Source organism: Heptranchias perlo, unplaced genomic scaffold (genome assembly GCF_035084215.1).
Source record: "Heptranchias perlo isolate sHepPer1 unplaced genomic scaffold, sHepPer1.hap1 HAP1_SCAFFOLD_975, whole genome shotgun sequence".
NCBI lineage: Eukaryota > Metazoa > Chordata > Chondrichthyes > Hexanchiformes > Hexanchidae > Heptranchias > Heptranchias perlo.
The window spans coordinates 47501-60000 of record NW_027140020.1 but is presented as its reverse complement, the minus strand read 5'-3'; the positions used below and the strand labels follow the sequence as shown (position 1 = coordinate 60000).

Below are 12500 nucleotides of genomic sequence, written 5' to 3'. Positions count from 1 at the left end.
GGGATTGAGGGATTGGGGAGAAGGTGGGTAGGTGGGATTGAGGGATTGGGGAGAAGGTGGGTAGGTGGGATTGAAGGATTGGGGAGAAGGTTGGGAGGTGGGATTGAGGGATTGAGGAGAAGGTGGGTAGGTGGGATTGAGGGATTGGGGAGAAGGTGGGTAGGTGGGATTGAAGGATTGGGGAGAAGGTTGGGAGGTGGGATTGAGGGATTGAGGAGAAGGTGGGTAGGTGGGATTGAGGGATTGGGGAGAAGGTGGGTAGGTGGGATTGAGGGATTGAGGAGAAGGTGGGTAGGTGGGATTGAGGGATTGAGGAGAAGGTGGGTAGGTGGGATTGAGGGATATGGGGAGAAGGTGGGTAGGTGGGATTGAGGGATTGAGGAGAAGGTGGGTAGGCGGGATTGAGGGATTGGGGAGAAGGTGGGTAGGTGGGATTGAGGGATTGGGGAGAAGGTGGGTAGGTGGGATTGAGGGATTGGGGAGAAGGTGGGCAGATGGGATTGAGGGAAATGGGGAGAAGGTGGGTAGGTGGGATTGAGGGATTGGGGAGAAGGTGAGTAGGTGGGATTGAGGGATTGGGGAGAAGGTGGGTAGGTGGGATTGAAGGATTGGGGAGAAGGTTGATAGGTGGGATTGAGGGATTGGGGAGAAGGTGGGTAGGTGGGATTGAGGGATTGGGGAGAAGGTGGGTAGGTGGGATTGAGGGATTGGGGAGAAGGTGGGTAGGTGGGATTGAAGGATTGGGGAGAAGGTTGGTAGGTGGGATTGAGGGATTGGGGAGAAGGTGAGTAGGTGGGATTGAGGGATTGGGGAGAAGGTGGGTAGGTGGGATTGAGGGATTGGGGAGAAGGTGGGTAGGTGGGATTGAAGGATTGGGGAGAAGGTTGGGAGGTGGGATTGAGGGATTGAGGAGAAGGTGGGTAGGTGGGATTGAGGGATTGGGGAGAAGGTGGGTAGGTGGGATTGAAGGATTGGGGAGAAGGTTGGGAGGTGGGATTGAGGGATTGAGGAGAAGGTGGGTAGGTGGGATTGAGGGATTGGGGAGAAGGTGGGTAGGTGGGATTGAGGGATTGAGGAGAAGGTGGGTAGGTGGGATTGAGGGATTGAGGAGAAGGTGGGTAGGTGGGATTGAGGGATATGGGGAGAAGGTGGGTAGGTGGGATTGAGGGATTGAGGAGAAGGTGGGTAGGCGGGATTGAGGGATTGGGGAGAAGGTGGGTAGGTGGGATTGAGGGATTGGGGAGAAGGTGGGTAGGTGGGATTGAGGGATTGGGGAGAAGGTGGGCAGATGGGATTGAGGGAAATGGGGAGAAGGTGGGTAGGTGGGATTGAGGGATTGGGGAGAAGGTGGGTAGATGGGATTGAGGGATATGGGGAGAAGGTGGGTAGATGGGATTGAGGGATTGGGGAGAAGGTGGGTAGGTGGGATTGAGGGATTGGGGAGAAGGTGGGTAGGTGGGAATTGAGGGATTACGGAGAAGGTGGGTAGGTGGGATTGAGGGATTGGGGAGAAGGCGGGTAGGTGGGATTGAGGGATTGGGGAGAAGGTGGGTAGGTGGGAATTGAGGGATTACGGAGAAGGTGGGTAGGTGGGATTGAGGGATTGAGGAGAAGGTGGGTAGATGGGATTGGGGGATATGGGGAGAAGGTGGGTAGGTGGGATTGAGGGACTGGGGAGAAGGTGGGATTGGGATCGATCAGAATGGGATGTGTCCAAATGTCCTCTCCCTCTTTCCCTCTGCGTCGTCAACACATGCGCGTTTGAAGGGGGCCCCCCCCCGGATGCTGAGAGACCCCGTTGAACGAGGAGGCCCCGATTAACAGAATCTCATTCAAGTGAGGAGGGACAGAGAGTTGGAACTCCTGGGTAGGTGTTTCCAGTCTTTGCCATCCTGGAAGGCGGGCACGGTGCTCCCTCGACTGCAATCCGCTCTGAAGTGCTGTCCATGCCCGATTGAAATTCCGGCCTCTGTTCCTGCCCGGATAGGAATCTCTGCTTCAAGCAGTTGGCCTTTCTGGGAAGGTCGGGATCCGAGGCTCGGTCCCCACTCTGGGCCATCAGCAATTCCTCCCTCACTGACACAGAACGCAGCATTCCTGGTTTCGAGGGGCTCAGGTCCTTTGGCTGGTGGTTGACCTCTGTCCCTGACAACGAAATAACACGGAGGCTCATTAAACCAACTTTCGTTTCTCCTCCCCAGCCTCCCCTCTCCTCTCCCCGCGGGCACTGACCCCCCTCCTCGCTGGGGGACGGGTCCCAACGGGCACTGACCCCTCCTCCTCGCTGGGGGACGGGTCCCCACGGGCACTGACCCCCCTCCTCGCTGGGGGACGGGTCACCACGGGCACTGACCCCCCTCCTCGCTGGGGGACGGGTCCCCACGGGCACTGACCCCCTCCTCGCTGGGGGACGGGTCCCCACGGGCACTGATCCCCCTCCTCGCTGGGGGACGGGTCCCCACGGGCACTGATCCCCCTCCTCGCTGGGGGACGGGTCCCCCACGGGCACTGATCCCCCTCCTCGCTGGGGGACGGGTCCCCACGGGCACTGACCCTCCTCCTCGCTGGGGGACGGGTCCCCACGGGCACTGACCCCCCTCCTCGCTGGGGGACGGGTCCCCACGGGCACTGACCCACTCCTTGCTGGGGGACGGGTCCCCACGGGCACTGACCCCCTCCTCGCTGGGGGACGGGTCCCCACGGGCACTGACCCACTCCTCGCTGGGGGACGGGTCCCCACGGGCACTGATCCCCCTCCTCGCTGGGGGACGGGTCCCCACGGGCACTGACCCCCCTCCTTGCTCTGTACTTTGTTCTTATTTTTTGAGTGGAGAATAGCTCTGCAACTGAAGGGAGCCAGCAGATGGCAGCCTAGCACAGTCAATGCTCCAGCTCATTCCAAACACTCCCAGGGCAGGTACAGGGATCGATACAGAGTAAAGCTCCCTCTACACTGTCCTATCAAACACTCCCAGGGCAGGTACAGGGTTAGATACAGAGTAAAGCTCCCTCTACACTGTCCCATCAAACACTCCCAGGGCAGGTACAGGGTTAGATACAGAGTAAAGCTCCCTCCACACTGTCCCATCAAACACTCCCAGGGCAGGTACAGGGTTAGATACAGAGTAAAGCTCCCTCTACACTGTCCCATCAAACACTCCCAGGGCAGGTACAGAGTTAGATACAGAGTAAAGCTCCCTCTACACTGTCCCATCAAACACTCCCAGGGCAGGTACAGGGTTAGATACAGAGTAAAGCTCACTCCACACTGTCCCGTCAAACACTCCCAGGGCAGGTACAGGGTTAGATACAGAGTAAAGCTCCCTCTACACTGTCCCATCAAACACTCCCAGGGTCAGGTACAGGGTTAGATACAGAGTAAAGCTCCCTCTACACTGTCCCATCAAACACTCCCAGGGCAGGTACAGGATTAGATACAGAGTAAAGCTCCCTCTACACTGTCCCATCAAACACTCCCAGGGTAGATACAGAGTAAAGCTCCCTCTACACTGTCCCATCAAACACTCCCAGGGCAGGTACAGGGTTAGATACAGAGTAAAGCTCCCTCTACACTGTCCCATCAAACACTCCCAGAGCAGGTACAGGGTTAGATACAGAGTAAAGCTCCCTCTACACTGTCCCATCAAACACTCCCAGGGCAGGTACAGGGTTAGATACAGAGTAAAGCTCCCTCTACACTGTCCCATCAAACACTCCCAGGGCAGGTACAGGGTTAGATACAGAGTAAAGCTCCCTTCAGTCCCCACATTGGTGAGCATCCCGTCCCTGCATCTGTCTGGGGCTATAGTTGACCTGCTGATCCCAGAGGGGTGAGAGGTCACTGTCTGACCCACTGCCTCTCCCAGTCCAGGTAAACGTTCATCTCTGGTCGAACTTCTGTCTCACCTGCGATGGACACTTTCTTATTTGTCTGTTCCTGTATGTTTTTCTCGTAAATGCGCACATCGTCCAGGGACATATCTGGAACAAGGAACATGCATTAAGAACACTCCCAATCACACAGTGCCTTGAACATGGTAAAATATCTCCAAGGTGCTTCCCAGGAGCATAAATCAGGCAGAAATCAGACCCCGAGACACATGAGGAGATATTAGGGACAGGTGACCACAAGCTCGGTCAAAGAGGGAGGTTTTAAGGAGCGTCTTAAAGGAGGAGAGAGAGGGGGAGAGGTTTAGGGAGGGAATTCCAGAGCTCGGGGCCCAGGCAGCTGAAGGCACGGCCGCCAATGGAGGGGCGATGGGAATCGGGGATACGCAAGAGGCCAGAATTGGAGGAGCGCAGAGATCTCGGAGGGTCGTAGGGGGTTACAGAGATAGGGAGGGGGGCGAGGGCCATGGAGGGAATTGAAGAGGAGGATGAGAATTGTCGGGGCTGGAGGAGGTTACAGAGATCGGGAGGGGGGCGAGGGCCATGGAGGGATTTGAACAGGAGGATGAGAATTGTCGGGGCTGGAGGAGGTTACAGAGATAGGGAGGGGGGCGAGGGCCATGGAGGGATTTGAACAGGAGGATGAGAATTGTCGGGGCTGGAGGAGGTTACAGAGATAGGGAGGGGGGCGAGGGCCATGGAGGGATTTGAACAGGAGGATGAGAATTGTCGGGGCTGGAGGAGGTTACAGAGATAGGGAGGGGGGCAAGGGTCATGGAGGGATTTGAACAGGAGGATGAGAATTGTAGGGGCTGGAGGAGGTTACAGAGATAGGGAGGGGGGCGAGGGCCGTGGAGGGATTTGAACAGGAGGATGAGAATTGTAGGGGCTGGAGGAGGTTACAGAGATAGGGAGGGGGGGCGAGGGTCATGGAGGGGTTTGAACAGGAGGATGAGAATTGTAGGGGCTGGAGGAGGTTACAGAGATAGGGAGGGGGGGGCGAGGGTCATGGAGGGATTTGAAGAGGAGGATGAGAATTGTAGGGGCTGGAGGAGGTTACAGAGATAGGGAGGGGGGGCGAGGGTCATGGAGGGATTTGAACAGGAGGATGAGCATTGTAGGGGCTGGAGGAGGTTACAGAGATAGGGAGGGGGGGCGAGGGCCATGGAGGGATTTGAACAGGAGGATGAGAATTGTCGGGGCTGGAGGAGGTTACAGAGATAGGGAGGGGGGCGAGGGCCATGGAGGGATTTGAACAGGAGGATGAGAATTGTAGGGGCTGGAGGAGGTTACAGAGATAGGGAGGGGGGGCGAGGGCCATGGAGGGATTTGAACAGGAGGATGAGAATTGTCGGGGCTGGAGGAGGTTACAGAGATAGGGAGGGGGGGCGAGGGCCATGGAGGGATTTGAACAGGAGGATGAGAATTGTCGGGGCTGGAGGAGGTTACAGAGATAGGGAGGGGGGGCGAGGGCCATGGAGGGATTTGAACAGGAGGATGAGAATTGTAGGGGCTGGAGGAGGTTACAGAGATAGGGAGGGGGGGCGAGGGCCATGGAGGGATTTGAACAGGAGGATGAGAATTTTAAAATCGAGCCGTTCCCGGACCGGGAACCAGTGTCGGTCCAGCGAGCACAGGGGGTGATGGGTGAACGGGACTCGGTGGAATTCTGGGTCTCGAGTCCTAGAGTATATCCATCTCCCTCCGACAGTGCAGCACTCCCTCAGTATTGGCACCGGGGAGTGTGGGCCTGGGTTATGGGGCTCGAGTCCTAGAGTATATCCATCTACCTCCGACAGTGCAGCACTCCCTCAGTATTGGCACCGGGGAGTGTGGGCCTGGGTTATGGGGCTCGAGTCTCTGGGGTGGGGGCTCGAACCCAGGACCTTCTGACTCAGAGGCGAGAGAGCGTCCTCACCATGGAGCTACGTCCGACACGCCTGAATGCCCTCTGTCTGTTCGCATGAAAGTCAAATGGTTTTTTCTGTTTTGTTTTGTTTGCATTTCTGACTTGCTCAGAGACTGGTAAAACCTGTCTCACAACTACCAACCTCCACCTCAACAAAAACCTGAGGTTAAATTCTCTCTCCGCCCTCTCCCAGGGGCACTGACCCCCCTCCTCGCTGGGGGACGGGTCCCCACGGGCACTGACCCCCCTCCTCGCTGGGGGACGGGTCACCTCGGGCACTGACTCCCCTCCTCCTCGCTGGGGGACGGGTCCCCACGGGCACTGACCCCCTCCTCGCTGGGGGACGGGTCCCGACGGGCACTGACCCCCTCCTCGCTGGGGGACGGGTCCCCTCGGGCACTGACCCCCCTCCTCGCTGGGGAACGGGTCCCCACGGGCACTGACCCCCCTCCTCGCTGGGGGACGGGTCCCCACGGGCACTGACCCCCTCCTCGCTGGGAGACGGGTCCCCACGGGCACTGACCCCCCTCCTCGCTGGGGGACGGGTCCCCCACGGGCACTGACCCCCCACCCCCCCGCTCTCCTTGCTGGGGGAACGGGCCCCCCTCGAGCACCGTTTAAAGCAAAATATTTCTCATCTCAGAGTTGGGGGTCTCAGAGCTTTGGGGGCTGAGATTCTGGGGCCTGCGAATTTAGGGGTCCTGAGAGATTGGGGGGGGGGGTCTCAGAGTTCAGGGGGTCTCTGCGGACATTCTCCAATCAACCAGGTGAACCTTCCCTGTGAGTGTGCAAATGGACGGCCAGATAGCGCAGTGGGACCAGAACCAAATCGTCTCCAGTCCCGCTGGTCGTACACTGGCCACCCGACACATTCGGCTCCCTCCAAATCATTGCGTTGTACAGAGCAGGGGCCGAATGAGTATTTGGCGGGCAGGGGGCTGGAGAGGACGTGCCGGGGACGCTGCTCAGAGGTGGACCTCTGGGGGCCGGGGGGGGGGGGTCGAGGTGGGGAGGGGAGAGATGCTTCCGACAAGGAGGGAGGAGACCAGGAGAGGCGGCCGCATTGGGTCATTGGCATGGCTGTCCGCACTGCCAGTGGCTCAGGTCCTCGGGGCGTCAGTCGGGAGTGACTGACCACGGGAATCACTCACCAAACCATTCGTCAATCCATGCAAACGCTTGGCGATGCCCCACAAGCAGGATATCCCGGATATTCTACCGGGGAAAGCAGAGATACACACACTCAAAATCAGGTCCATCCATAACGGGTCAACAACAGCACGGGTTAGATACAGAGTAAAGCTCCCTCTACACTGTCCCATCAAACACTCCCAGGGCAGGTACAGGGTTAGATACAGAGCAAAGCTCCCTCTACACTGTCCCATCAAACACTCCCAGGGACAGGTACAGGGTTAGATACAGAGTAAAGCTCCCTCTACACTGTCCCATCAAACACTCCCAGGGCAGGTACAGGGTTAGATACAGAGTAAAGCTCCCTCTACACTGTCCCATCAAACACTCCCAGGGCAGGTACAGGGTTAGATACAGAGTAAAGCTCCCTCTACACTGTCCCATCAAACACTCCCAGGGCAGGTACAGGGTTAGATACAGAGTAAAGCTCCCTCTACACTGTCCCATCAAACACTCCCAGGGCAGGTACAGGGTTAGATACAGAGTAAAGCTCCCTCTACACTGTCCCATCAAACACTCCCAGGGCAGGTACAGGGTTAGATACAGAGTAAAGCTCCCTCTACACTGTCCCATCAAACACTCCCAGGGCAGGTACAGGGTTAGATACAGAGTAAAGCTCCCTCTACACTGTCCCATCAAACACTCCCAGGGCAGGTACAGGGTTAGATACAGAGTAAAGCTCCCTCTACACTGTCCCATCAAACACTCCCAGGGCAGGTACAGGGTTAGATACAGAGTAAAGCTCCCTCTACACTGTCCCATCAAACACTCCCAGGCAGGTACAGGGTTAGATACAGAGTAAAGCTCCCTCTACACTGTCCCATCAAACACTCCCAGGGACAGGTACAGGGTTAGATACAGAGTAAAGCTCCCTCTACACTGTCCCATCAAACACTCCCAGGGACAGGTACAGGGTTAGATACAGAGTAAAGCTCCCTCTACACTGTCCCATCAAACACTCCCAGGGCAGGTACAGGGTTAGATACAGAGTAAAGCTCCCTCTACACTGTCCCATCAAACACTCCCAGGGCAGGTACAGGGTTAGATACAGGGTAAAGCTCCCTCTACACCGTCCCATCAAACACTCCCCAGGGACAGGTACAGGGTTAGATACAGAGTAAAGCTCCCTCTGCACTCTTCCAAAAACATGCCACACCTCCAGGCCCAGATCGAGAGGGCGATGAAGGGCCTTCTCTCTCTGATGGTGGCCTGGGTGGGGTCAGTGGGCCAGACACTGACCTCTCACTCCCCTGGGGCCTGGACGTCTAGTCCTGTCCCAGTCGGGGCGGGAGGGGGCATGCCCACATCGCTCTGGTTGCATCTTCTCCTGAGGATACTGACCTCTCTCTCTCTGTCTCACCTTGTGAACCATTTCCTCGACCCTCGTCTGCAGCCCATAGACCTCAAACTTGACCGCGACCAGCTTGTAAGAGCACATTACAGGGTTGTGTTTGAGTTTCCAGTTGTCAGTGAGTGGGCCTCTCTTTGTCTTGACCGAGTGAAAGGTTCTGAGGTCCTGCAAGCAAAGAACGAGGTTCAGCACAGGCCGCAAACAAAGCCTGGGCATTTCCTGCTCTGAGCGGCCCGTGGCTCACTGACGTTACCTCAGCCGCCTTGTAGTGTCGTTCAGGGAACTCATCGCAGACGATATCGAGCGGGCAGACGTTCTCCGCTGGGGTAGGGACCTCATTAAACACCTGAAGGAAAAGGAGAGACAGAAGTCAAGGGAGGATCACCCAGTCCGTCTCTCCCCATTTACACTTGGACACCGGGCAGCCTGTTCCCTATCGGAGGGGGATTAACCCTCTCACCCACCTCTCCCCATTTACACTCAGACACCGGGCAGCCCGTTCCCTATCGGAGGGGGATTAACCCTCTCACCCACCTCTCCCCATTTACACTCAGACACCGGGCAGCCTGTTCCCTATCGGAGGGGGATTAACCCTCTCACCCACCTCTCCCCATTTACACTCAGACACCGGGCAGCCCGTTCCCTATCGGAGGGGGATTAACCCTCTCACCCACCTCTCCCCATTTACACTCAGACACCGGGCAGCCCGTTGCCTATCGGAGGGGGATTAACCCTCTCACCCACCTCTCCCCATTTACACTCAGACACCGGGCAGCCTGTTCCCTATCGGAGGGGGATTAACCCTCTCACCCACCTCTCCCCATTTACACTCAGACACCGGGCAGCCTGTTCCCTATCGGAGGGGGATTAACCCTCTCACCCACCTCTCCCCATTTACACTCAGACAGGCAGCCTGTTGCCTATCGGAGGGGGATTAACCCTTTCAAACACTTACACGATTGTTGCTCCCATTGTTATTCTGAAAGTGAGTCTCGATTCTGATGGAGAATTTTTGCAGGAAGGAGCACTGAGGGTCGAGGAGACAAAGAAGTTTCAGTCCAATTCAGTTTGTAACGAAACGTTGAAAGATTTCAATCGCACAGAATCGAAGGGGTTTTACTCACTGTGTATTCTTCAGTGTTTGATGGGTGCGTCAATGTGGAGGGTGAAATAATACTGAACAGTTAGTGTTTCATCAGTCAGACCAAGAAACAAACCTTCTCCCCAATCCCTCACTCCCACCTTCTCCCCAATCCCTCACTCCCACCTTCTCCCCAATCCCTCACTCCCACCATCTCCCCAATCCCTCACTCCCACCATCTCCCCAGTCCCTCACTCCCACCTTCTCCCCAGTCCCTCACTCCCACCTTCTCCCCAATCCCTCACTCCCACCTTCTCCCCAATCCCTCACTCCCACCATCTCCCCAATCCCTCACTCCCAACTTCTCCCCAATCCCTCACTCCCACCTTCTCCCCAATCCCTCACTTCCACCTTCTCCCCAAATCCCTCACTCCCACCTTCTCCCCAATCCCTCACTCCCACCTTCTCCCCAATCCCTCACTCCCAACTTCTCCCCAATCCCTCACTCCCACTTTCTCCCCAATCCCTCACTCCCAACTTCTCCCCAATCCCTCACTCCCACCTTCTCCCCAATCCCTAACTCCCACCATCTCCCCAATCCCTCACTCCCACCTTCTCCCCAATCCCTCACTCCCACCATCTCCCCAATCCCTCACTCCCACCTTCTCCCCAATCCCTCACTCCCGACCTTCTCCCCAAATCCCTCACTCCCACCTTCTCCCAGTCCCTCACTCCCACCTTCTCCCCAATCCCTCACTCCCACCTTCTCCCCAATCTCTCACTCCCACCTTCTCCCCAATTCCTCACTCCCACCTTCTCCCCAGTCCCTCACTCCATTTTTCTCCCCAATCCCTCACTCCCCGCCTTCTCCCCAATCCCTCACTCCCACCTTCTCCCCAATCCCTCACTCCCACCTTCTCCCCAGTCCCTCACTCCCACCTTCTCCCCAATCAATCACTCCCACCTTCTCCCCAATCCATCAGTCCCACTTTCTCCCCAATCCCTCATTCCCACCTTCTCCCCAATCCATCACTCCCACCTTCTCCCCAATCCCTCACTCCCCACCTTCTCCCCAATCCCTCACTCCCACCTTCTCCCCAATAAATCACTCCCACCTTCTCCCCAATCCCTCACTCACACCTTCTCCCCATCTCCCTCACTCCCATCTTCTCCTCAGTTCCTCACGCCCACCTTCTCCCCAATCCCTCACTCCCACCTTCTCCCCAATCCCTCACTCCCACCTTCTCCCCAATCCCTCACTCACACCTTCTCCTCAATCCCTCACTCCCACCTTCTCCCCAATCCATCGCTCCCACCTTCTCCCCATATCCCTCAATCCCACCTACCCACCTTCTCCCCAATCCCTCAATCCCACACCTACCCACCTTCTCCCCAATCCCTCAATCGCACCTACCCACCTTCTCCCCCAATCCCTCAATCCCACCTACCCACCTTCTCCCCCATCCCTCAATCCCACACCTACCCACCTTCTCCCCAATCCTCAATCCCACACCTACCCACCTTCTCCCCAATCCCTCAATCCCACCTACCCACCTTCTCCCCCATCCCTCAATCCCACCTACCCACCTTCTCCCCCAATCCCTCAATCCCACCTACCCACCTTCTCCCCGATCCCTCAATCCCACCTAACCCACCTTCTCCCCAATCCCTCAATCCCACACCTACCCACCTTCTCCCCAATCCCTCAATCCCACCTACCCACCTTCTCCCCATATCCCTCAATCCCACCTACCCACCTTCTCCCCAATCCCTCAATCCCACCTACCCACCTTCTCCCCAATCCCTCAATCCCACACCTACCCACCTTCGCCCCAATCCCTCAATCCCACACCTACCCACCTTCTCCCCAATCCCTCAATCCCACCTACCCACCTTCTCCCCATATCCCTCAATCCCACACCGACCCACCTTCTCCCCAATCCCTCAATCCCACCTACCCACCTTCTCCCCAATCCTCAATCCCACCTACCCACCTTCTCCCCCATATCCCTCAATCCCACCTACCCACCTTCTCCCCAATCCCTCAATCCCACCTACCCACCTTCTCCCCATATCCCTCAATCCCACACCTACCCACCTTCTCCCCAATCCCTCAATCCCACACCTACCTACCTTCTCCCCATATCCCTCAATCCCACACCTACCCACCTTCTCCCCAATCCCTCAATCCCACCTACCCACCTTCTCCCCAATCCCTCAATCCCACCTACCCACCTTCTCCCCATATCCCTCAATCCCACCTACCCACCTTCTCCCCATATCCCTCAATCCACACCTACCCACCTTCTCCCCAATCCCTCAATCCCACCTACCCACCTTCTCCACATATCCCTCAATCCCACCTACCCACCTTCTCCCCAATCCCTCAATCCCACACCTACCCACCTTCTCCCCAATCCCTCAATCCCACCTACCCACCTTCTCCCCAATCCCTCAATCCCACCTACCCACCTTCTCCCCATATCCCTCAATCCCACCTACCCACCTTCTCCCAATCCCTCAATCCCACCTACCACCTTCTCCCCAATCCCTCAATCCACCTACCCACCTTCTCCTCAATCCCTCAATCCCATCTACCCACCTTCTCCCCATATCCCTCAATCCCACACCTACCCACCTTCTCCCCAATCCCTCAATCCCACACCTACCCACCTTCTCCCCCAATCCTCAATCCCACCTACCCACCTTCTCCCCAATCCCTCAATCCCACCGACCCACCTTCTCCCCATATCCCTCAATCCTACCTACCCACCTTCTCCCCATATCCCTCAATCCCACCTACCCACCTTCTCCCCAATCCCTCAATCCCACCTACCCACCTTCTCCCCAATCCCTCAATCCCACCTACCCACCTTCTCCTCAATCCCTCAATCCCATCTACCCACCTTCTCCCCAATCCCTCAATCCCACCGACCCACCTTCTCCCCATATCCCTCAATCCCACCTACCCAACTTCTCCCATATCCCTCAATCCCACACCTACCCACCTTCTCCCCAATCCCTCAATCCCACCTACCCCACCTTCTCCCCATATCCCTCAATCCCACCTACCCACCTTC

General features: G+C 57.0%; 1 protein-coding gene across 1 annotated transcript in view; it reads right to left on the bottom strand.

Annotated features, from left to right (window-relative positions):
• Positions 1 to 1612: 1612 nt before the first annotated feature.
• Positions 1613 to 12500, bottom strand: part of LOC137320110 (cytoplasmic phosphatidylinositol transfer protein 1-like) — a 20217-nt gene continuing 9329 nt past the window's right edge. Inside the window, exons 4-10 of the mRNA XM_067981874.1 lie at positions 9464 to 9471; positions 9295 to 9366; positions 8593 to 8685; positions 8349 to 8504; positions 6949 to 7012; positions 3907 to 3981; positions 1613 to 2145 (exon numbers count right to left, since the gene is read on the bottom strand). Of these exons, the coding sequence (XP_067837975.1) occupies positions 1829 to 2145; positions 3907 to 3981; positions 6949 to 7012; positions 8349 to 8504; positions 8593 to 8685; positions 9295 to 9366; positions 9464 to 9471 (785 nt within the window). The 3' untranslated portion in view covers positions 1613 to 1828. The remainder of the gene's footprint in view (positions 2146 to 3906; positions 3982 to 6948; positions 7013 to 8348; positions 8505 to 8592; positions 8686 to 9294; positions 9367 to 9463; positions 9472 to 12500) is intronic.